Source organism: Rattus rattus, chromosome 14 (genome assembly GCF_011064425.1).
Source record: "Rattus rattus isolate New Zealand chromosome 14, Rrattus_CSIRO_v1, whole genome shotgun sequence".
NCBI lineage: Eukaryota > Metazoa > Chordata > Mammalia > Rodentia > Muridae > Rattus > Rattus rattus.
This window is the reverse complement of record NC_046167.1, coordinates 13,385,178-13,411,380: the sequence shown is the minus strand read 5'-3', so window position 1 is coordinate 13,411,380 and position 26,203 is coordinate 13,385,178. Positions and strand designations below refer to the sequence as shown.

General features: G+C 44.0%; 1 protein-coding gene across 4 annotated transcripts in view; it reads left to right on the top strand.

The window, feature by feature from the left end:
- Positions 1–26,203, top strand: part of Celf2 (CUGBP Elav-like family member 2) — an 821,906-nt gene that overhangs the window by 287,674 nt on the left and 508,029 nt on the right. The window contains exon 1 of one of the 4 annotated variants that reach the window (XM_032884466.1): positions 21,577–22,313. The exons of the other annotated variants lie outside the window; for them this stretch is intronic. Within the exon in view, the coding sequence (XP_032740357.1) occupies positions 22,261–22,313 (53 nt within the window). The 5' untranslated portion in view covers positions 21,577–22,260. Of the gene's footprint in view, positions 1–21,576; positions 22,314–26,203 lie in introns of those variants that run through there. 4 annotated transcript variants of the gene reach the window in all.

Below are 26,203 nucleotides of genomic sequence, written 5' to 3'. Positions count from 1 at the left end.
AAATGGTGAATGTGGATGGTGACAGAGAGTCTGGGTGGCATCGTTTTTCTCCAGCTGTTCAGAGACGACCTATAAGGAGGAAGACTCAGGGAAGGGGCTACTGCAAAGGCCCTGTCGTGGGAATGATGCTCAAATGTCTGTGAGATAAAAAGGAGATCCCTGTAGCTACAGAGATTGCAGGGAGGAAGCAGGGAGCTATGGAGTCCCAGGCAGACAAGGAACAGGATGGGGAGCCTTCAAGGCCATGATGAACGTCATCCTAAAATCATGACTTTATTCTAAGAAGCACGTCGCAGCTGGAGGACCAAAGAGTAACTGTAAGAAAGAACAGCTCACAACTGGACGGATGGCAGCCCTCTGTGTCCCCTCAGCTCTGTGATCAACTGCCATCTGGCTCCCGCTGTCTCCGCTCTTCTGATAATAATCCAGCAAAGGTCACCATGTCCATGGCGAGCTTCTATCTTCCATACTCTGTTTTATTAGCCCAGTTGCCTTCTCTTCTGAGGATAGGCTTTTTCCTCGAGGACGGCGATACTGCCAGTTCAAAGCTAACTCTTCGGTCTTCTTCACAGGCCTCTCTTTGCTATTAGTGGTTAGCGCTCAGCAATATAAAGCTTCCAGCCTTTGCTTCTTTCTCCTTTACACACAAGGAGACCAGGCAAATTGCTTCTATGCTGTAGCACTTCCCTATGCAAATGATATGCTAATGATGCTCATCCTGCAGGTTCATCCCGGGTCTCCATCCTAAGCTCTGGGTCTGTGGATATGGCTGCCCCATCTGCCACCTTTACAAAGATATCTCTGGGTACTACAAATTCAACGACTGCCAGACTGAATCCGTAAGCATCGCTCCAAAGCAGCCCTCAGTCTGTGCTTCCTGACTTAAGAAGTGTACCGAATATAGTATGTGGATCAAGCTAGAAACCTAGATATCACACCTGACTATCTCACTCGCTCTGCATTAAATCAGTCACTCTGTTCAAGTTCTTTCTACTTCCCAAGCCCTTTTTTCCCAATTGTCTGTCCTCTCTTCTCACCACAACTGCATAAGGATCCTCCCTCATTTGTTACAGGTGACAGGGGCACACGCTTTAACTGGTTTACCTACCCCCAAATCCTCTTCTCTGCTGTCCATGATTCATCTTACAACCAAGACAATTACTTCTATCATGCAAAACTGTGTTTTCTCCCTGCTTACAGCCATAAGTGATTAGTTATCTACACCAGCCCTCAAAGTGCCAGACATGATCTTATAGTCCTCTATGATCTGGTTCCCCCTGCCTCTATTTTCAAACTGATTCTTATCCCTATCTGGCTGTAATCATTTATTCTACCCCTAAGGAACTAAAGAACTGTTTGATGTTCCTTGCCCATACTATGTCTCCTTTTTCTCAGAGCTCTTCGCTCATAAAGCATTGGGGACCTGTGCCATTTCTACTTGGCAAGCCCATGGCTTTGTTTTTTGTTTAAATCCTACAAAAACAAGACAAGAGCCTGCCTCATATGTCTTTTAAGAGATCCGGAGCTGGGCTCCCAGCACCCAAGTCAGGCAGCTTGTGACCACCTATAACTCCATCTCCAGACAGTTAAAGCCTTTTTCTCACCTCCACACACAGAGGTACACATACATGTACATAATAAAAAAATAAAATAAATCTTTTTTTAAAGAAGCTTGACCGTTGGATTCAAGGTGGAAGAATTCCACTAATCACTCAGAAAGAGCCCAGAATGACAATGAAACTGTAGATGAATTCAACTGGCCAGAGAGCAGGAGTATTAGTTCCTTTTTTCATTGTCCTGGCAAAACACGTGGCAGGAAGCAATTTAGTGATAAAAGATACATCATAGGTCAAGGGAATTCCGTTCATCCTGGCATGAAAAGTACAAGAGTGAGAGGCAACTGGTCACTCTGTGCCCAGTCAGGAAGCAGGAAGTAAAACAGAAAGTAAGGCCATTCATAAAACCTCACAGTGTGTCAGCCATAATGACTCAGCAACTCCAGCAAGGCCTCACTTCCTAAACATTCCACAGCCCTCCAAAGCTGTGCCACCAACCGGAAACCACGTGCTCAGAGACATGAGCCTGGGGGAGCATTTCACATTCAAAAACTAAGAGAGGGCGAGGAGTGTGAGGGATTGGGCCAATTCCACTCTCATAGTCTAAGGCAGGATGATTTGATGGGCAGATGCCATGATCCTATAGAGGGAGCCAATCACCCTAGATGAACCATGTAAGCAAGAGTATGAGGTAATTGGTGCTTGACCCTTTCTGTATCCAAGCCGAAACACAGATGAGCAGGTATTTCAAGCAATTGGGTCACCCACCTGCCCACAAACCTTAGTAAGTTGTGAGTTCCCAGAGCCCAGCCTAGGAAAGGGAGTGAAAATATGTGTTAACTTAGACTTGCTGGAAAATTCTGTGAGACTCTCTTGGTGACCGGAGTGTAAAGTTAATGAAGTTAAAAGAAAAGGAGTTTTTCACCTGTGAGTTGTGAGCTGTGCTTCAGTCTGCCTTGTTTACACACCCCCATGCCCCCCAAAGCATTCATTGTTTGTTTCCCTAATGAAATTATAATGGTTTATAATATTATATTGATAGCACAGGGCTAGTCACAGGTAAAGAGTGGAGCTAGTAAAACAGGTCAGTCACTATAGTGCTCGCTGCACATGCCTGAAGATCTGAGCTAGTTCCCAGGACCTACATGTTAAAAAGGAAAACCGAAGATGGCATTGTTTTCCTATCTTCTCAGTATTGAGGACCTAGAGCTAGGAGGATCTGAAGTTACCTGGGCGGGCCTATCCAAATCAGTGAGTTTCAGGCTCAGTGAGCGGCTGCCTTAGAAAATATAGTGGACCATGGAATAAGGAAGAAATGCAACTTGAACCTCTGTGTGCACATACATGCACACACACACACACACACACACACACACACACACACACTCATGCACAGACATGCACTATGGACTTGTTACAATGCATCTGTAAAGAGCCCAGTAGGTAATGTGTATTTAACCCTGGCCCTTTTCATTAACTGTTGTTCATGTGTGCACATGTGTGTGTGTGTGTGTGTGTGCATATGTATGTGTGTGTGTATACTCAACAGAACACATGTGGAGGTCAGAAAAAGTCAGTTCTTTCCGTCTCCCATGGGGGTTGCTGGGACTGACCCAAGCTCGCCAAGCCTTTGTGGCAAGCACCCTTCCATGCCAAGCCACCAGGACAGCCCATCATTCACACCGTGTTCCATCACCCGTCTCCAAGCCTTACGCTCACATAATGGAACACGGCTCCAAACTGCATTCACTTAGCGCTTGCCAATGTAGACTATATCAATGGCTTCAGGAATAGGCACAAAATCCAGAAGCCAGAAAATCCAAGCCACTTCTGCCCTACTTTCTCTGCCAAGGTCTTTTTCCACACAGTCAATTAAGCAACTGCAGCATATGGGTAGTGTTCAGACAGAGACAAAATGAGAGCGGTACACTTCACAGACGTAAACCCTGAGTCAAGCCAGGGCCTGACGCGTGGGGCCACCAACGTCTTTATTTTGGAACCACTTTCCTCACCTTCCCATAAACCTCCCTGGTTCTCCTTCTGTGCTTATTCCTTTACCTTTTCTTCCTGCTTCCTGCCCTGTGTCTTTTCCTTGATTTCTGTGGAGAAATACAAAGCCAAACCCTACAGGTAGCAGACTGAACCATCGTGAACGGACAGCCCAAAGATTTACAAATTCTTCTTCTCAGCATTCTCAACTAGGATATTTTCCTCCTGACGTCATCTCTCGAGGTTTGAGTTCAAATATTGTGGAACGAGATCTAGGTATTAGCATTTTTAAATTGTTTTCCTTAAAAAAAAAAAAACCCTAAGTTGCATTCAGTATTGAGAATCCCTGTCTTTTATAATCTCTACCTTAATTTGTTTATCTATAAAATGGGCTCATCAGCCTATTAAGAAAACTTTTTGAGCTAAGGACCTCACTCAAACTGAGCATAAGCTCTACCTACAGCCTCAGTCCTATGCTCAGAAAAACTTCTAATGTCCTATGGCACGAAGGACCTTCCAGTGACCTGTACCACTGGAGGAAATTTGTGAAAGGCTGAGAGTCAAAGTGGATGGGGCTGAGGTTGAAGGTAAGATGGAAAAGGGTGGAAATGAGTGGATTTAATAACTTTACCTACTTGAAGATTTGACACTGATGAGTTTTTTAGTTCTCTTTGATTTTGCTTTTGTTCTTTATAAGCAGAATACTTAATTTGAGGGGGAAAATTTTTTTTATACTATATTTTGGATATCTCATAGGATTTAAGTTCTTAATTCTCTTGTTTGTTTGGTGCAAAATCTAGAGTCAAAAGAACAGTAGAGGTTCCCAGACTCAGCCAGTCCTATGCATATGAGCGTCTGGAGTGAACAAGAGTAAATGGTCCCTACTACCCGTCACTCTGGGCATTCTAAAGCAGAGGCAATTGCCAGGGTCACAGTAGAATGGAGAACTGTGGAGACCTTATCCCATCCTGATCTGAGACTATGGGATGTGGGAACAAGAAAACACTCCCAAACCAAGGAACTCACACAGCCATAACCTCTGGTATTTGCAGGCACTGGTAACACTGTTATCCTAAACCCTGCATAACAACATGACTCTAATTAGCTTATCCTATCAGTAGTATTAAGTTGGGTTATTATAGACTCCAATAACTGCTCCACTTGGGGGGCCCAGCGGGTTTCAGTAAGCAACATGTGTGTTGTTAAAACATTCTCCTCTCTCCGAGTCACCCTAGAAATGCTAAAGAAGCAAATAACGCCATCAAAGAGGACATTCTGTGAAGCCAGTCTTCAAGGCCAGCCTTAGGATTCTCTAAAGAAACAAAAACAAATTTCTTCATGAGAAATTGGTGCATATGATCGTAGAAGCTGAGGCACCCCCAAGTCCCAAGTTATCTACAAGCCAAAGTTTCACAAAAGCTAATGGTAAAAGTGAGTCCAAATCAAGAGGCCCAAGGACCAAGAACAGCTAGCAGTATAGGAGATAAAGATGTTCCAGATAAATTATGCAGAGAATAGAGAGCAAAGGTTTTGTTCTACCTTTTTCTATCACCATGGGTGTCTGGGTCATCCATGAATTAATGGATACTTGCCTGGATCTGTAAGGACAGGCTCCTGAGTTCATCACTCAAGAGGGTTCTTCTCTGTTGGAAACACTCTCTCAGATTTGTCAACAAGCATGGCAGAACCTGTACACCCTGTAACTAAATCAAGTTGACAGAATTAACCTTGAGAGGGTCTTCCTCACTCTTGCCAACAAACAGTACTCACAGAATATCCACAGAGTGCTACCCTGTGTCTTCCCCTTCCCCTCAGATTCACATCTTAAATACTTTATTCCCTGAAGTATGCCCTCGGGATTTTTCTGGCTCGTACAACCCATGATCTATGATTGAACTAGGAATTTGTTTGACAAAAGGACAGGCATGAGGTTAGATGACTGGAGTTGAAGTAGGAATGCTATCTGTTGTTGATTTCTTTAGCCTTGCTGTGATATGACAGACCTCACACTTGAAAGGTTTATCTGGGCTCACAGTTTCCACAGATTAGCATTAGCACTGGGAAGGCATGTTGGAGCAGCCGCATCTGCAGAAGCATGAATGTGAGGTGATGGCTGTTCCACACCAACAGAAAGGAAACAGGATTCAGACCAGAGCTTGAGGTAGATATAACCCCGAAGGGCTTGCTGTCTACCTCACCATCGAAATGCTCCCCTAACCATGGATAATACCATAAGCTGGATGTTCTGCCATTGCATGGATATTTGGTTTCCACATGCCCTCATCTCTATTACCAGACTTCATACTGGCAGTGTTGGCTCCATGAACATTTTCAACCAAAGCACTTGATCACACTGAAAACATTCCAATAGGAAGTTCTTGATTACATGGTCTTGAAGAGTTTCAAGTCGAATTCTACCACATTGGCACGGTGAAGCTTATAAAGGATTATTTTCGAATTTAAAACTCACGTTGTGTGTTGGACTTAGGCTTGAGCTGTGGCCAATGCTTTCCCCTGTGATTAGTAGAGAAGACTGCGTAGTGCAACGGTACCCAGCTCATCCTGCCCACAAACATCCCTTGGAAGTTTGAACAACACTGGTCCTGGATGGCCAACCTCTGAAGTTCTAGTTCAGTTTTTTCTAGAGCATCTTGGACATTGGAGTTTCGAAGCCCTAGGAGATTAAATCAATGGTTTTAGTCTGATGGGTGTGGCATCGTTCACAGTGTACCATAACTGAAAGTAACTTGCATTTGTTAATTCTCTTATTGCTATGACCAAATACCTAATAAACAATAAATTAACCGGAGGAAAGGTTTGCATAGGCTCACAGTGGAAGGGATACTGTCTATCGTGGTGAGAAAATCATGCTGGCAGGAGCTTGAGGCAGCTGCCTGAATTGCTTCCATAGTCGGAGGCAATGCTACAGTTCAGTCACTGTCTCCTTTCTATCTGGTCCGAAATCTTAGCCTAGGGAATGGTGCCACCCACAATTCGTGGAGTCTTCCCACTGCCAATTAACCTAATCTATAAAACCTCTCACAGGTATACCTAGAGGTTCGCTTCTGTGGTTATTCTCAATCATAGATGGTTGGCATTCGATATAAGCTGTCATATGACCTAAATTCCTTCATGGGGATGAATAGATAAATATGTGGTCTACACGTTCAAAGAATCATATCCAACCCTAAATGTCACGGTAGCCTGTCGTTTGTAAAATGGGTTAACCTGAAGGGCATTACATTAAGTGAAATAAGCCACACCACATGGTCTCCGTTACATATGGATTTGACAAAGGTAATGCCATAGAAGCAGAGAATAGGGTGGTGTTTTCCCACAGGGTAGGAATAGGGAATAGGGAGAAAGTAAGGGATTGCCAAGGTATGGGCCAAAGGATAAGAAATGTTAGGAAAAATAAGCTAAAGATGGTGATAATAGTTAATAAAATATGTGTCATTAAAATTGAAAAGAAATGTTTAAATGTTCTCCCTGCCAAGTTAGAGGAAAGGGAAGCAAGGCATTCGCTATTCAGCACATAAAGCCAAGGTTCTGTGAGGGCCATATGTATGCTTAATGGCCGCTCCATAGTCCAAAGGCTCAGCTACTTCATCTGCGTGTTTGTCTTGGCGTGACAATGATAGCTTCAGACTGGGATGGGGCACTGGGATGGCATGTTTTACTTATCAAACCCTGACCTCCAGGTTCTCCCAGCATCCTTCAGTCTCTACCTGGCACATCCTGCCCTCATCCCTGAACTTTTCAGCCCAGGGGCTGGGCTGCCCATCCCCCAGAGGATCTTCCCTAAATAATCCAGTTGTTTTGCCCTGCCTCCTCCTCCTCTCGGCACAGATGCTCTTTCTCTCTTTTTCTTCCCCCTCTTCCCCTTTTCTTTCCCCATGGTGACTTCCCTGGCCTCAGTCCTTGGGACCAGTGAACTTGCCTGAGAGCAACTTCCCAATAAATCTGTGTATATATAATCTAATCTGGCTGATATATAATCTGAATTGGCTCATTTCACTGGCAGAGTAATATAACCTATCACCTATAGATGACTGATTATTTCCAAATGAACTCTGTCTGTCTCTGTCTCTCTGTCTCTGTCTGTCTCTGTCTGTCTCTGTCTCTCTCTGTCTCTCCCCCCGTGTGTGTGTGTGTGTGTGTGTGTGTGTGTGTGTGTGTGTGTGTGTGTGTGTGTGTGTGTGTGTGTGTGTGTGTGTTATTGTGGGTAGATGTGTGTGTGTGTGTTATTGTGGGTAGATGTGTGTGCAGGTATGTGTCCCTGTGAAGGACAACCTCAAGGATCATTGCTCAAGGGCCATCCACCTATCTTTGTTTTTGAGACAGGGTCTCACACTAACTTAGAACTTGGCAAGAAAGCTAAGCCATGTGACTAGTGAACCCAGGCGTCTACCTTCCTCTGCTTGCCGGGGGTTAGATGATTACTGTATACCGCCATGTGCATCTGGGGGGGTTGACTTGTCAGTTTCTTTGATTGTTGTTTTTCTTTTTCAGGCAGTTTCTGGGTTTGAATTCAGGTCTTCGTGCTCACTAGGCAAGACCTTAATCAACCGAGTTTTCTCCCCACCCCCCAAGACAAGCTTTCTGTATGTCGTGATTCGATTCCAAGAATGGAAGCCAAATTAACAGAAAACAAACAGCTTCTGGTTATTTACAGGAAGTCCAGAGAGGTAGGGAGAGGGAGGGAGAAACGGAAACGCGTTGCCATAGTGACCAGGTGGTCTACCATCTCCCTAGAGAGGTGGAAGAGCGAGATGTATTCTGGAGTTAAGCATAGTGAAAAAGAAAAAAAAAATACATATCAAAGCGAAGTGATGTAAACACTCCCCCATGCCTCTGAAGAAAACATCTACAGCACACTCCTCCCAATTCGTATTTGCCTATAAGGATTAAGGCGTGGGGATGTGGTTTTGTCTGTTTTGTTTTGAGACAGGGTGTCACTGTGCAATGCAGGCCGGCCTGGGACGAGGATTATCACTGTGCTTACCACCTCCAGCTCGAATTAGGTTATTAAAACAAAGCCATGGAGAGCCGCAGACACACACAAAGGAAAGCGTCAGAAAGTAAGCCATAGAGAAGTTGGCCAAACACTCGCCTTCAGAGTGAATTCAACACTTCAACAAAGAATTCCAGACCTACTGCGTAAATAGGCCTTGTAGAGAGAGCACTAGATTAAATGGGATGAGAACTGTGTGGACTTGTGATAACTTTAATACGTGTTAAATATTCAGTAATAAAAAGTCCTCCCTCCCTGCATTTCTAATTATAAACTGGCATATTCATTTAAACATTGTCAGCAAGAAATCAGGATTTTCGATTTTCAGTGGTTCAGCAAGAAGAAAGCCCTTAAGGTCTGATACCACACACGCCACGAGAGAAAAAAAATCTTATTTAAAAGGTTAGATCAAGACTTTCTCTGAAAACAAAGTATAATACTTCCTAGTCCTTAATGCCAGCCTAATGCCAAAGGTATAGGGCTTTTTTTAATGCTGTTATAATTAATTGATTTTCATCTTGTCTTTTTATTTTATTAGTTGTTGATGATGAAGCTGTTTTGAAACAGGATCTCTCATGAAGTGCAGGGTGGTCATGAGCATCTGACCCTCCTGCTTCTCCTGACTCTCCTGCTTCTCCTGACTCTCCTGCTTCTCCCGACTCTCCTGCTTCTCCCGACTCTCTCCTGACTCTCCTCTCCCTGACTCTCCTGCTTCTCCTGCTTCTCCTTCTCCTGCCTCTCCTGCTTCTCCTGCCTCTCCTGCTTCTCCTGCCTCTCCTGCTTCTCCTGACTCTCCTGCTTCTCCTGACTCTCCTGCTTCTCCCGACTCTCCTGCTTCTCCCGACTCTCCTGACTCTCCTGACTCTCCTGCTTCTCCTGACTCTCCTGCTTCTCCTGACTCTCCTGCTTCTCCCGACTCTCCTGCTTCTCCTGACTCTCCTGCTTCTCCTGACTCTCCTGCTTCTCCTGACTCTCCTGCTTCTCCTGACTCTCCTGCTTCTCCTGCTTCTCCTGACTCTCCTGCTTCTCCCGCCTCTCAGATGCTGGGACTACAGATGTGAACCTACCATTACAGTTTTCGTGGTGCTTCGCACATGCTAGGCAAGCACTCTACCAACTGTACTATTTTCCCAGCCCTTTAAAAACAGAACATGCTTTATAGTCAAACAAAAGGGAGGGACTGCAGAGATGCCTCAGAACTGGCTGCTCCTGCAGAGGACTCTTGGGCTCAGTCCTCAGCACCTACACAATGGTTCACAACCATCGGTAACTATAATTCCAGGCCATCTGATTCTCTCTTCTGGCTTCCTTGGGCAATGCATGCATGTACAGGCAAGACACTTATACACATAAAATAAAAATAAGTCCACCCTTTAAAAAAATAGAAAAACTAGAGCTGGCTAAAGAGGAAATCCAGTTTCTTCTGTGTCTTCCAATTCCCATAAAAAAAACAGTATGGATTAGGGAGAGAGAGAGGTCGAGCTAGCTTCCCAGGAAGCCTCACAAGGCCACTGGAGGGAGAGGTGAGTCAAGATGCTTGCAGCGCCCAGCAGTGATTCTGTAATTAATGGATTTTGAGCTCTGTGAAAAGCATTCTTTGTCTGTACGTCAAGAGAGGGCTTTGTGGTTTCTGTCCATTGTTTTTATTGTTGCTTTCCATCATCTGAGCCAGATACATTCTTTTTCTTCCCAGATTAAGTGCAGTTCTCAGTGACTGCGCTCTTTTCTCAGTTTTGATCCCTTTCTGTGAGGTGAGCATCAGCTCCTCTGTAGAAACCCTGGTGTGGCAGAGGTAGCTTACACCTTACGGGATTTCTTTTCCATTGGGAAAGCCATGCCTATCTGATGGTTATGGGATGCTCTAGTAATTTACACAATGAAACACTTCAGCCAGCTCACTGCTGCTACAAGCTCTCCTATTAAAGAGAAGTGCCCTGTGCCTGGTCTTCAGTATGAGTGGAAGAAAATGTAGGTGATGTGAAGAGAAAAGACTGCTGAACCAATAAAGCTGCTTCCAGTAGGATGGATGGATGATGGATGGATGGATGGATGAATGAATGATGAATACAATAGATAGATAGATAGATAGATAGATAGATAGATAGATAGATAGATAGATAGATAGATGATAGATGGATGGGACGGCAGATGAATAAACAGATATAGAGATAAGACGGATGGATGGATAGATGGGTGGGTGGATGGATGGACGGACAGACAGAAAGATAGAATGGAAAATTGATGTGTTTTAATGAGCACCTCCCCCTTCTTACACTGTAGTACTTCTCTATAGATTAGGACAAACTCACAATTCTTAGTAAAATACTGTTACCACATTGTTCATAACCAACTTTGTTGTAAACCACATTATTTATAACGCCCTGCCTCTAAAAATGTGTGTATAAACATAGATATTTATGTAATGCATCTTGTTGGATATTTAAGCTTACTTATAACTCTTCAATGTATACCAATATATCCAACACTTCTGTGAAGGTCTTACTGCACTGGAAATATGCAATAGTTCCTTTTTTTCTACAAATGATATTCTTATCAATGCTTTGAGAATTTTATACAATGTATTCGATCTCATTCACACCCCATTCTCAGTCACACATCCCCAGCTGGTCCCATATTTATCTTTCCTTAACTACTCACCCAGCCCCTACCCTTTGACCATGTCCCTTCCCCTCCTTCAACCCATCAGGTCTAATTTTCACTGTTCAAACACTTGTGGATGTGGTTCCTACCCTGGAGACTGGCTGACCTACCAGGATCTCATCCTTAGGAAAACTGAGTCTCTCTCCCTTTGTTGTTTTTAACAATTGCTTTTTAAGAATATCCTCTAGAATTGTTTTTACTTGAAAGAAGAGTCAGAAATTACCACACCTCTGGTTTTTCTTTTCTCCAAATCTCTGAGGTTTTACTTCTGTTTGCACTGTGTGATAACTGATTCTGCTTTCAATGAGAACTGAGGTCAGGTTTTGCACCCACAAAGCTTGACCCTATGGAATGTACTTCCTCCAGCAAGACTCCACCTCCTAAAGGCTGCAGATCCTCCCCAAACAACACTACCAGCCGGAGACCAAGCATGTAAAAACAACGAGAACCTATGAGGAACATCTGCACTTCAGCCACAATATTATTGTGGGCAGCTGGCCATTGTAACACTCTAGCTCTGTGGCTCAGAGCAAGAGGTAGCCTGATGTTCTTGTCAGGGAGCAGAGGAACAAGCTGAGCTTCCTTGGCTCTACTGGCAAACCACTAGCTTCTTCCTCCTGGCTTGATCTGTGAATTAACCATATTCACAGAAAAGATTTGTTTAAAATCACATTGCTCTTTCTATAAATAGTCCACTCCAATTACATTTATGACGCTAACACGTCCTCACCAGTCTTCCTGACTGTCAGTAGAAGATACCCTTTGCTTGTGAAGAAACAGCTGCCTGGAGTCAGACTCACCTGTGCTGTGCATTAACCGTGAGAATCCTTTACACTTGCTTTCATCATTTGAAAAGCAGATGTCAAATAGAGCCTGCCCCATAGACTTAGTAGGCCCTGGTTCAATACAGCTGCTAGACATATCTGTACACTGTATCCTAGACCCATTCCCTAGACAAATCTATACACTGTATCCTAGACCCATTCACTAGATATATCTATACACTGTATCCTAGACCCACTCACTGGTCATATCTATACACTGTATCCTAGACCCACTCACTAGACATATCTGTACACTGTATCCTAGACCCACTCACTAGACATATCTGTACACTGTATCCTAGACCCACTCACTAGACATATCTGTACACTGTATCCTAGACCCATTCACTAGACAAATCTATACACTGTATCCTAGACCCATTCACTAGACATATCTATACACTGTATCCTAGACCCATTCACTAGACATATCTGTACACTGTATCCTAGACCCATTCACTGGTCATATCTATACACTGTATCCTAGACCCATTCACTAGACATATCTGTACACTGTATCCTAGACCCACTCACTAGACATATCTGTACACTGTATCCTAGACCTGTTCACTAGACATCTATACACTGTATCCTAGACCCACTCACTAGACATATCTGTACACTGTATCCTAGACCCATTCACTAGACATCTGTACACTGTATCCTAGACCCATTCACTGGTCATATCTATACACTGTATCCTAGACCCATTCACTAGACATATCTGTACACTGTATCCTAGACCCACTCACTAGACATATCTGTACACTGTATCCTAGACCTGTTCACTAGACATCTATACACTGTATCCTAGACCCACTCACTAGACATATCTGTACACTGTATCCTAGACCCATTCACTAGACATCTGTACACTGTATCCTAGACCCACTCACTAGACATATCTATACACTGTATCCTAGACCCACTCACTAGACATATCTATACACTGTATCCTAGACCCATTCACCAGACATATCTGTACATTGTATTCTTGCCAGTGCTCTTTGCAGAGCATAAAACATAGCAACGCTATCTGTGGATTGGTTGTTGTACTTCACAGCAATAAGAAGTGAAGGGCTTGAAAAATGCATAGCCATGTGGCATAGTAATTTTATGACGATTAATCTAATTTTCTGTTTTGAAGGCGAGAGCTACATTTTTGTATGAAGTTGCTTTTTGTTCAGTAACTCGGTTTCATTTTACTATACAAAAGTATTGATCTGAAACATATTAGAATTTTCAGAAAGCGAAGGAGAAGGAAAAAGTCACCCTTTGTCACAGTGGGATGCCCGGCCTTGCTTGAGAGACAAACTTGATAATGTTTCATAAGCTAAAGTGTCCTTCGGTTTCTAAATAAATACTCCATAATGCAATCTCTATAGTGTGTTTTCTGTAGTTACTACCTTAAGGGAGATGAACAGGAAACTGTTTAGATCTCTCGCTCTGGCTGGACCCACTGCACATTTTACACATTGGCACTCCCCTCTGTGACTTGCCTCCCCCTCAATGATCCCAGAGCAATAATCCAGGCGAGGCAGTTCACGAGCAGAAGTTGGCATTGTGTCATTGACAGGCAACTTGGCAAGTGTGTTTGGCTTTGCTCTGAGACTCAGATTTCCCTCTTCAAACTGGCAAGGAGTTGAGTCTTTAAGCACACCATCCAGAAGAACACAATGCAAAGCAAAAGAAAAGAGAAAGATTGGGAAATCAATATTCAGGCATTCCTCCCTGCCCACAACATGGAGACCAAACAATACGTCTCTCTTTCGAGTGTCTCTTTTGTGCCTGTCGCTGTAAACCCCCAGTGTTAACAAAGACAGGCTGGGAATCGGAAGAACACGGCCTGAACATTGCATCTACCCTGGCAGCTCAGGAGTTAACTAAAGCTCTGATATTTTTTTGCCTCCTGGATGGACTGAATTTGGCCTGTGATTCCTCTGAATGGCATGTGAAGCAGCCGGCTGGGTGTGAGTCCCCTTCATCTCCCTTCTTCCTCACTTGTCAAATATGTCTGGCAGAGACCCAGCTTCCCCCTCCTGACTCCACTCCACTTTGCTCTCCTGTGCAGCTGAACAAGATTCCAAATGAGAAACAGCATTCTTTCCCAAGCTCTAAGGAAGGGCCTGAGTCCAGTGAAAACTTACCAATAAATATGTGCACCCCGAATTATATTGTGCAGTGGTCCTTCTGCTATTCTTAGCAGGTTTCAAAGCTGTTTGTTTAGTCTGTTTAGAGATCCTTCAGGGTTTTGGCTTTTCTTTCTTTCTTTTTTATTTTTTTAAGTTTATAGTGTCCTGGAACAGTGATTCCTCTGTCATTGACAAAGCACCAAAACACATATCTTTGTTCCTGGGTTTTTCATAGTACCAGAGGTTGCACATAGAGCACAAAAGCACTTGGAATTCCATTAAAGTTGCATTCCTTTATCTAAAAGAGGGGGGGAAATGCTTTCTTGGGAAGTTTTGTCCATAGACACGGTTAAGTGAGGCTATCTACAACTTGCATTCTGTGTAACTGAAGATTAATGGTTAACCCTTTCCTGTGCTGCCCGCTGAGAGCAGAAGTTTGCAGCAAAACGAAGAAAATACAGCAGTCTTGTTAACTGACTGTGGTTGATTGGTTGGTTGGTTGGTTGGTTGTAAGTTTGTTTGTTTTTAAATTACTTCTTTGGTCAAAAACAACCTGGAGTGTTTGATATTCTAATATTCCAGAAAGCTTCAAGAAGATAATTAAAAGCAAAACAGAGCTTTAAAAAATGGATGTATTTCAATGCCCCATCAATAGCATCAGGAGAACCATTACAGATCCAGATAAATAAGCTAACCTTAACAGTGATGCTACTAGGGTTGGGGATTTAGCTCAGGGGTAGGGCGCTTGCCAAGGAAGGGCAAGGCCCTGGGGTCGGCCCCCAGCTCCAAAAAAAAAAACCAAAAAAAAAAAAAAAAAAAAAACAGTGATGCTACTTGAAAGTTAGACAGTTAATAGGCAGTGATAGTGGATGCCTTTAATCCCAGCACTTGGGAGAAAGAGGCAGGTGGTACTCAGTGACTTCAAGGTCAGGGCCACACAAAAAAACCCTTTCTTAGGAAAAAAAATGAAGGAAGGCAGAAAATTAGCCTGTTGTATGATTGCCAGATCCCAGAAATGAAAACACAGGGCCCACAATTGAAATTGAAATTTCCAAATTAATGAATTAATTAGTTAATTAATTAATTAAACAAACATTTTTTAGTATCTGTCTTACATAGTATTTAGGTACATAGTTATACTAAAGTATGACTCATTGTTTCTCTGAAATGCAGCACAAGCCAAGCATACTGTATTCTATCCGGTGACCCTGGTCCATCCCGTGTTCTCAGCTGTGAGCCGTTTAAAGCATGTAGAGCTTCCGAAAACTTTCCAGGGTCAAGGAAAAGCACACGAGTTTCTTAGCTCCTTCCATCTGTCAACTTAAAACCCTTCACACATCCTCGAGCCCAGAAAGCCTTCTCTTCCAGGAGCAGAGCACATTTCCAGTTAGTCATTCCACATCCGTCAGAGAAGGCACTCAGCCATTTGAGGAGAAGGTGAGATCTGGCAGCTATGAAGACAGGAAGACCGGGACACACAGACCTGCCCAGAGTCTTTGTCGGAAGTAGCAGAATGGGAAAGGAGTGGGAGAGAAGCAAGCTTTTCTAAAACCAAAACAAGAAAACTTTTAAGAAACTCAGATTCCTAGGAAGAAACTATATTTTGTCAGAAATGGAAAAGAAACGATTTTAAAAATAAAAAAATAAAAAAAAATTAAAAAGAACAGCATCAGGGGAATGAGTGGGTCCAAACATGAGGACCTGGTTCAAGTCCATGTGACCCATATAAAAAGCTGTGCCTGCCTATAACCCTGGCACTGTGGGACAGAGACCCATGCCACCTCAGAGAACTCTTTGGCCAACCCATCCAAAGGGATAACTTCTGATTCACTGAGAGACGCTGTGTCAAGTCAATAGAGAGGAAGGCAAGAGAGAACGACACAACATGGTCTCCCTTCGACTCTACTTGAGCACACAGATGTATACTCACAGGTACGCACTAGGAATATCACATACGTACATGTGTGCACACATACATGGGCGTGCACACACACACACACACACTTTTAAAAACAATCAAAAAGAAAATAAAACAAAGGACAAAAATCAAATAAAAAGATTTCTTTCTTTCTATAGTTAGAAAGTCTCGGGCTGGAAGATGCTCACTTTCTAAAACACCTGACCCCTAAGCATGAAGACCTCAGTTTTAGAACCCCAACCCCAGAACCCACAGGAACCCCCCGAATCTGGTAACACATACATGGAATACAGGCAAGATGGGCAAGCAGAAGCTTCTGGACTGGCTAGCCTAGCCTGCTTGTCCCAACCAACAGAGGGAAAGTACCTAGACAAGTATTAGAGGTTATTCTCTTATCTCTGCAGTCCCACAGCATATCAAGCACACACACACACACACACACACACACACACACACACACACACACACACACACACACACACATCCCACAACAACAAAAATAAAACTAATTTCTTGACTGCCAGAAACCTGAACTCTGACTGACAGGAGAGAACCAAGCTGTGACCTCATACGTCTCTTTCTGAGTCCCTGCAGAATGCTGGTTTAACTTACAGTTGGTGGTGAATCCTTTCCTTCGTTTGGCTGCCTCACGAATCACGTGTTTGCTACTCCTCCGACACGTCTCTGGTGTCATGTCTTTGACTGCAATGGCACATGTTCAGCCACAGGAAACTACCCAAGGTGCCACAGAATAAGGAATTGCTCTGCTTACTGGCTGACGTTAACCTCCTCATTGGCGTTTTTTGTTTTGTTTTGTTTTGTTTTGTTTTGTTTTTTTCAAAATTGTTCTCAGGAGAGACCTGGTGCACAGTCAGGAGTCCTGGGTTCTGACTTGAACTCTGCATCTCTGTCTGCTGCCCACATAACCGGCATCCCAGAGCCTGTGGAGACACCGGCCCTAGAGCCTTGTTGCTTGTACGGAGCAGACAGAAGTGGTGGATTTTGCCTTCTCAACACTGAACTCTTCACAGATAAAAATCTTAGACCTGGGGAAGTGGGGAGGAACTGGGAGAAGTAGAGGGGAGAGAAACTATAATCAGAATATATGGTATGAAAAAAATCTAATTTTAATCATCATCATCATCATCATCACCACCACCACTACCAACACCACCACCATCATCACCATCACAATCACCATCACCACCATCACAATCATCACCACCACCACCACCACCACCACCACCATCATCACCACCACCACCATCATGATCATCATCTCAGCGCTGACTACTAAAGACGACCTAAACAATGAAAGGGCAGGGGAGATCATTCATTCAGAAAGGCACTTGTCCCTCAAGTATGAGAACCTGGGTTTGATCCCCAGAATCCACATGGAAGCCTGGGTAGAGTGATACCCACTTGTAAGCCCAGACTCAAATAGGCTCACCTATAGTCTAGCCCAATCTGTGAGAGTTCCTATCTCAACAAGACATAGAGCACATGAGTAACACCACCTAAGGTTGACCTCTGATCTCTACACTTACCCATAGACAAAGAGAGAAACAGAGACAGAGACAGACAGACAGACACACACACACAGACACACACACAGAGATACACACACATACATACGGATATGCATACAGGCATATACAGAGAAAGAGAAAGACATACACAGAGACAGACCTACATAGCATACATACATAGAGACATACAGAGAAAGAGAAAGATATACACACGCACAGATAGAGGCATGCATACATAGATATACATGTATGTATGTGTTGGGGGAGGGAAGGAAGAGACGGGTTTTTTAAATTCAAAAAAGAAAAAAGGCAATGACAGTGCAGGCCTGCAATTCCAGCGTTCAGAAGGCTGAGGCAGGAAAAACAGAGTTCAAGGCCAGCCTGGGCTACAGAGGACGACTCTGTCTGAAACTGAACAAAGAACAGAATAATTAATTTTCATGTGAAGGAGTGAGTCACTTTATCAGAAGTGAGAAAAATAAGACCAAAGAATGATATCTCACAGCAACTCACACGGTGATACAGGAAAAAAGAAATACAGTGTCTCAAGGTGAACCTAACATTTTACTTCGGAGAATAAAATGTTTATTGTTCGCTTGCTGTATTCCAGATAAGCTGTCTCAAAGCTTAACAAAGCAACATTTTGTTTCTCTGCGGTAAGCACACTCAGACTTGATGGGAAACTTATAATTCTATGGCCTAACAATTAGCAGATTGATCTAGTTTGTCCCAGGACTTGGAGGACTGAGGCAAGAGGCTCGTCAAGAGTTCAAAGCCAGCCTGTACACATAGAGAACTCTGTCTCAAAAATCCAAGGCAGGTGCATTTAGCATAAGCATTCAGTGTAGCAGAAACAGAAAAAATGAGTGAAAAGGTAAGAAGATAAATTTGTCTCAATATACAGAATGAATATATAGTGCAAGTTGAGATAGTTGATTCTCAAAGTTGAAAACAAAATACTGAGTACATCACTTCTCTGCGTCATCTATAAACAAACAATTCCCGGAAATGGGTTTCAAAGGATGTTCTTCACTCCAGCAGCTTGAGAGTAACAGAACAAGGCCTTGGCCTGATCCTGACTCCACCCTCACCCCCTAGAAGGTGTTCTCTGCTGGAGAATCATGCTGTAAGAAGGAAAACAGAGGGGCTGTGATTGCCCAGATGGGCTGTAGGCATGACTGCTAAGCACAATGCCCAGAGATCAAGCCAGTTGCTTAATTTCTTCACGCCCCAGAGCCCTCATTTATACCAGGAAGGGAAGAGCGCTGCTGGTGTCATAAACAAGTGAGCTACTAGGAGTGCCTGTGGCAACACGCAGGAAAATCAGCCCTGCTCTCAACGTTGAAACAGACTTTCGCTTTATCTATTCCTTAGGTCTGGATGCAAGGTTCTGTTTGAAAGAGGGATTCTACTTCCTGCCTTTGAAAGGTTTTGAAAACCCCACTGCTCCAAAAGACTGTTATCCTTGGCCTGCTGGCTGATGGCCTGTGATCTTTACACTTGGAAGGCTGAGGCAGGAGAATTGCCAGGACTCAGAGAACGGGTGTGTGGACAAACTGGGTTTCAGTGAGACCCTACCTAAGAAAATCGAAATAAATTATTTTGCAGCTTAGAATCATGTTTATCCATTTGTCCTTTGGCCCAAAGCCAGGTTCCCTCCCCCCACCCCCTCGCCCCCTTTCGTCCCATTAACCCCGAACTCTAAATATTAAGGCCCCATTGCTCTCCCTCCCTCAGCCCTGGATCCCTGTGGTACCGTGGGCTAATGAGATAAGGATGATGTCATTATAATTGCAGAAACTATTTCATGATAATCTTTTGTTTTTCTCTTGCTAACTTTCTAAAGGGAGAAACACTTTATTAATTATCTGAGCGCTGGCAGCCTTTTGGAAGTCCGCTCTATATGTAGGTTCCTGCTATTAGCCACATTGGATGAAGCATTTGGGGACTAAAAGCGTTATGTAAATGTTTACACGAGATTATGACATGGCCCTAGCTTCACACTGGGAGGGCAGGAGCAGCCCAGATAGAAGCATGAAGTCCCAGAGAGGTGGTGTTTTCTTTTCTTTTCTTTTTTTTTTGTTTGTTTTTTTGGTTTTTTTTTTTTTACAAAGTATGAAATTGTCTTTTAATTTTAGCATACAGACAGTCACACTCGTGAAGAGTGTCATTCACAGCCATTAGGGTGACCTTTATGACTGTGAAAGAAAGCAACTGTACATTGAGGGTTAACTGACTATTTTAAGAACTGGGGTGGGGAGCACGGAGAAGAGGGAAGGAGAGAAGTTGAAACAGAGTAGAATGTTTGACAATAAGAACGATAAGAACAGCAGCAGCTCCCAAAAGCAGGCTCTGTATGTCTCTCTCTGATGCTGAGAAAGAACCATGGTATTTACAAGATTGGTTCATATTCTCTCTCTCTCTCTCTCTCTCTCTCTCTCTCTCTCTCTCTCTCTCTCTCTTCCCCCTCCTCCTCTTCCTTTTCCCCCCTCCTCCCCCTCCCCCTCTCTCCCCTCCCCTCTGTCCCCTCCTTTCTCCCCTCTCTCCTCTCAATCCTCACCCCCTTCTCTCTCATTTTATTTTGTTTTAACTTTTGGTGAGTTCTACCCACCAAGTGAGGAAGTGTAATCCCTACCCCACCCCACCACCCTTGCCTGCAAGTTTAAGGAGAAGGTCATTTGTGAGCATTCTCAGAATCGCATCAAGTACTCCTTCTAATGGATGCCTCTTGATGGTGTAGTGCTACCTGATAAATCCACTCCTCAGGCAGTGCTGTGGGGGATTCAAACCCAGGACCTCCTTCATACAACTCAAGAGCTCAGCAACTCTAGGACTGAGCTATATCCCGGCCTCTAAACTTCTTTCCAATGACCATACAAGGCCACTGCAAGGCCCTCCTCGGCCCTCCGTCTGCTCTTTGCACTCAGGAGGATCTGCTTCCTTTACACTGATTCTCCGTGTATGTTAATGATCTGACATTGTTCTTTTTAAAATTAGAGTAAGAAGAGGAGGGAAATTAACACCCAAGAAGCTACATGGAGTTTACAGGGCTTGTGGCCCTGACGAAAACGTTGACAGTCTGAGCAGCCTGGACTAGATGATTTCAAGGCTGTCTGCCTCCAGGATCCTGTGAGGACAGATGACAGGAGGGAGAGTTCCTGCCGTAGCTTCCGAGAAGCATTAGCAAGAGCCTACATCCCCCAGAGAAGACTGAGCCCAAGCCCAGGAGGCTGTGCTCAAGAAAAGAAGAATTCCATGTACTAAGAAAGAAATCCCTCACCCTGTCAGTTCAGAAGGGTTAGCCAGGGACCATGGACACCACAGGAAAACAGTTCTGTCTGGTTGTTCAAGTGCTTGCTTCCACTGTGTGTGGGGGGGTGGGGTTGGGGTCCTGTGTGGGTCTGTGTCTGTTAGTATGCGTGTGTCTCTGTGTGTCTGTGTGTCTGTGTGTCTGTGTGACTGTGTGTGTGTGTGTGTGTGTGACTGTGTCTGTGTATGTATCTGTATGTGTGCCTGTTTCTGTGTGTGTCTGTGTGACTGTAACTGTGTCTGGGTGTCTGGGTGTGTCTGTGTGTATCTGTGTGTCTGTAACTGTGTCTGTGTGTGTCTGTGTGACTGTGACTGTGTCTGGGTGTCTGTGTGTCTCTGTGTGTGTGCATCTGTGTGTCTGTGTGTCTGTGTGACAGCTTGCAAGATTCACTTCTCTCCTTAGCCATGGGGGGGGGGGGGTTCTAGGAATCAAACAAAGACTTGGCAAAGAAAAAAAAATGCTTCTACCCACTGGGCCATCTCAGGGGCCCTGGTGTTTGGTCTTAAATAAAGGACAAAGGGGAAAGTTGGTAGAAATTCTGATATGTTCACTTCATCTTTAGTGATTGTGCATTTCCCTTTGTTATTTAAATTTAATGAGAGAGAAAAGAATGCGGGCTGGAAGGGCTAGGGGGCTGGGGGGAGGGAAATACTGTAGGAAATTGACACCAGAAAACATCGTAAATTCGAGCTTGTTAGCAGTACGGCTCCAGATTACTTTTTTAAAAAACAAATCCTAGCAGTAATGCAGTTACAGCCTCAGAGGAAAGCTCTAAACCTGGTATCAGTGTCCCAGACCGAAGCGGGGACAGACGGGAAGAAAGCAGCCTCGCCAGTCTTCTGAAGGGAATATGAAAGGAGAGCTCCGAGGCAGGAGAAGCCCCCCCAAAGGAGGAGAAGGCTACAGCCCGCAGTAATCTGTAAATGATTGCTCCTAAAGTCTGGAAGCTTCAGGCTTGAGCCGTGTTTGTTCCAAAAGAAAGCCGAGGAGGACGGAGTTAATAAAGAGAGATTTAACTGAGAACTCTGGTTGGAATAAAGTGAGCTACAAAAAAAGGTCAAATTTGATCAGTTGGAGCAGATTACGGGGGCTTTTGAAGGGTGGTGTGGAGAGCTGGAACCGGTCTGGGAAGTAATAGAGCACAAGATTGATTCAGGGGGTGGAGAGAAGCCAGGACAAGCGCTTATCAGTCCTGGAAGAAGGAAGAGCCGAGCTGCTGGGCGCTGCTCCTCCAGGCTGAGCCCAGAGCCGCCTCTGCCTGCGTCCCTGTCGCCGGGTCCAGGCACCTCTGCTCTCCGATTTGCCTTCTTTCCGCAGCTCTCAGACAATGGTTTCCCTAATCTCTGACTTGGACTCCCTGAGAGGCTGGAAAGTGTTAAGGTAGGCCTGCTTCGCTTTCTCTCCCGCGCTATTTCCATTCAAGGCCAGCTCCTGCCCACCCCCACCAGCTAAAGAGAGCTTGGCATTCTCTAAAATGCCTGCGTTGGGTTTAAGTGACAAGCCAACATGGCCAGAGGAATACCGTGTTCTGATACAGACACAACTTTTAAGCAGACAGACCGGGCAAGCACATGAAAGTGGTCCTCAAGTTTCACCGCAGGAGAGCAGAGAGAACACGGGCTTCCTTCAGGAGCGTTCAGGGCTATTTCAATGCTCCCAAGGCTGGCCGGCTCAGAAATGAGTCCTTGGATTGAATTGTTTCAGAGGCCACCGAAGGGATGAAATAGAATATAGTGGAAGTTCTCAAAGAAGAGTAAAGTTTTTCAAAAAATCTTATTATCGCTCCCAGTTGAAGAGTCCAAAGAACTGTGTGTCCCTCCTGTGAATTCTCCCTCCCCGCCCTCCGGTCTCGGGTCAATTTTGGCAAAGTTGATATATACAAATTCAACTGATCAGGTAGAATGTATGTAGTAGTGATCTCTCTCTCTCTCTCTCTCTCTCTCTCTCTCTCTCTCTCTCTCTCTCTCTCTCTCTCTCTCTCGGTAAATACTGGGGCTGTTAAGTAGCTTAGCTGGTAGAATGCTTATCTAGCACGCAGAAGACTCTGGGTTTGGCCCAGTGTGCTATGGAAACTCAGCATGGTGGTGCGCTACGATAACCCCAGGTCTCAGGAAGCCGGACTGGAGTTCAAAGTCATCCTTGGCTACAAAGTGTGTTTGAAACCAGTCTACAACCCTATCTTGAAAATAAGCAAACGAATAATAAAATGTAAAAAGTGACCTCTGACCTCGTCATACCAGAACTTAGAACCTAAGCTAAAATGGGCAAGTTCATATGTCATTGCCACTTGAGTCCAAGCTGCACCTTTGGTGGTGTCCATGGTGAATTGGTGGGTTTAACTTTACTATAAGTGGCATTTCCCCAGGGAAAGCATTTGAGACAGTTTTTAAAACATAAAAATGTTAAATTCAGGGGTATTTTTATTATTAAACGTGATTCTAGTCAGTTCTCATGTTTGCCCAAATACTTCCCCCAAAACTTGGAGAGTTTTGTCAGAGTTAGACCGGAACAAGCAGAGAACACAGAGGAGAAGAAGCAAGCCCACGACTGGGGACCAACCTACTGTGGTTTGCCCTATGTTAGCTGACTCCTTATGTCCCTTCCATGCCGTCTGCCTCTGATTTTATTATTTTGAAAACAATAGCCATAAACAAGAACAAATGGAAATGAGGTCAATATTCTTCTCCTTCTCGTTCTCTGACATCATTTGTTGGATATGGGTTAGGGCTAGAAAAGTAAATAACAACAAGTGATGGTGGTGTGTGAGAGAGACAGGGGAGGGGTGGCACATGCCAGGGACCGAACATGGAGACCAGAGGATGTCTTTTATGGAGACAGTTTTCTCTTCCTGCCTTTAACTGGAATCTGCATATCAAGCTAAGTTTGTCAGAGTTACCTTTTGCTCCCTGGTCCTGACTCTTACATTCCAGAACTTTCTGTACATGCATCATAAAATATGAGCTATTTTATAAACTTTTCTCCAAATATAACACATCCACCTTCAGCCACCCATCAAAGCGGTGACTGTAATGGCCACGGGCAGCTCTGGTCTATGATGCTCACCAAATTGCCACGTTATTTGTTGTTGGAGTTATTTATTATATTAACGATATGTTGTTAGCTTATTCGCGTATCGACAGGCCTTGGCTTGTATCGACAACAACACAGTGAACATCTTTATGGATACAGCTTTTTGCTCTTATTAATTAAATTCCAGGATTTCTCAATGAAAAGGCTTACTTTATGGATCCTTTAGTGATTTTTTTTTCTGTTTTTTTGCGTGGTTGAACTTAATTTTTAAAAATTATATCTATTTCTTCATTTGTATGTGTATACTCATGAAACACACACACACATACACACACACAGAGAGAGAGAGAGAGAGAGAGAGAGAGAGAGAGAGAGAGAGCACACACAGTGCCCATATATGAAAGTCAATAGACAACTCACAAGATCTCTCCTTCCACCATGTGACTTCTGAGCATCAAACTCAGGTCCCTTAGGCCTGACAGGAAGTGCCCTTACTTACTGAGCCATCTCCCCGGCCTCTGAAGCTCATTTTTAATTGGGATGTGGTAAGACATTTCTGTTAATGCTCTTATGGAGTAGATGTTAGAGCAGGGTTCATTCACCTTTTCTTTCCCCGAAGACTAACCCGTTTCTAAGACCGAAAGGTATCCTAAGAGTGCCTTCAAAGAATTCTTTTTGGGTGACTGACTTAGTATTACTGCACAAGTAATACTAAGGGTAGGGTTCCAGCTTTAAAAATATGTGTGGCTGTGGTAGCAAACTTTGAAAATTCGGTCCTTCAAAGACCTTTCAAAATAATGTTCCTGTAACCCACCTAACACTCTAGTGATGTTGCTGTGCTCATCTGCTGATATATCCCCTATATAAGCACTTCACGGTGAGCTAAGTGGAGCTGCCTACGTTTGGACCTAGGAAAGATAAACATTCTTACATGGATGCTTTGGCTCTGGAGAGGTTATTCTATATGCCTCTTCCTGGCAGGCCACCTATTAACTATACAGAATCTTTTTCCAAGGTAAGGAATTATAAAGTGGTTGGATGTATTGATTTTTTATTTACATTTCCCACTTGCTTACCACGAGGCGTGCTTTTGGCTATCCTGTGGGGATGCGTCGACATCTATATACATAATATGTATACATTCACTTGTGACGGTGCACACACGTATACAAGTAAATACGCGTGGGTGTCATGTGCTTGTGGAGGCCCAAGGAAAACTTTGGGTGTCATTCTTCTCGTTGCTATGCACCTTGGTTTGGTTTGGTTTGGTTTTCTGAGACCTGGTGTCTCGTTGGTATGGGCTTGTCTGTTTGGCTGGACTGACTAGTTAGTGAGTCCTAAGGATTTACCTTTCCCTACCTCCTCAATGGTAGGACTGAGCACACCATCAGACCAGGCCTTTCCCCTACTTAAATAGGATGTACCAGTTTGTTTTCTGCTTTTCTGACCAAATACCGTGACAAAGGTAACTTAAGGGAGAAAGATTCTCGTTTGATTTATAGTTCCGGAGGGATGGAGTCTGTCTTGATGGTGAAGGTAGCAGTCAGAGGGAGCATGCAGCAGACGCAGAAAGCTGCCTGGTCACCTTTCACCTGGATGCAGCAATCAACAGGAAAGCTCAGGAAACAGGGCAAGACTGTAGAACCTCAAAACCCACCCACCTTCCTTCAGCAAGGCTCAACCTCCTGAAGTTTCTATAACCCTCTCAAACAGTGCTACCAACTAGGGACCGAGTGTTCAAATGCCTGAACCTATGGGGGAAATTTTTCATCCAGACCTTTACACATAGGTTCTGAGGATTGAATTCCAGTGCCCACACTTAAAACTTACTCAGCAAGCACTCTTGCTCCAAACCACCTACTTGGCTATTTTTGACCCATTGACCTGTTTACTGGTCCACAGTAATTCTCTGTCTCTAATGTTTAGGAGAAGCAAAGATTGAGGTTAATTACATCAGTGGGTACCCCGGTAAAAGCACACGGTGTGTGCTCTAATGCCATTCTCAGTTGTCTGTGATAAGAGTTTGGTCAACAGATGCTTTTAAAAATCTGTAGAAATTGGATACAAGACCTCATTCCAGTAGAAAAAAAAAAGAGCAACTTCTGCCCTTGCCGATCACCAGTTGAGTCAAAGCCTTGTTCTTGACATTAACAGAGCATCGGAGGGCAGAAAGGTGTTCAGCCCATACATCCTAGCATGTTTTGAGCTGTTTGGTCAGGAAGGAGGCTGGAGTCCTGCTG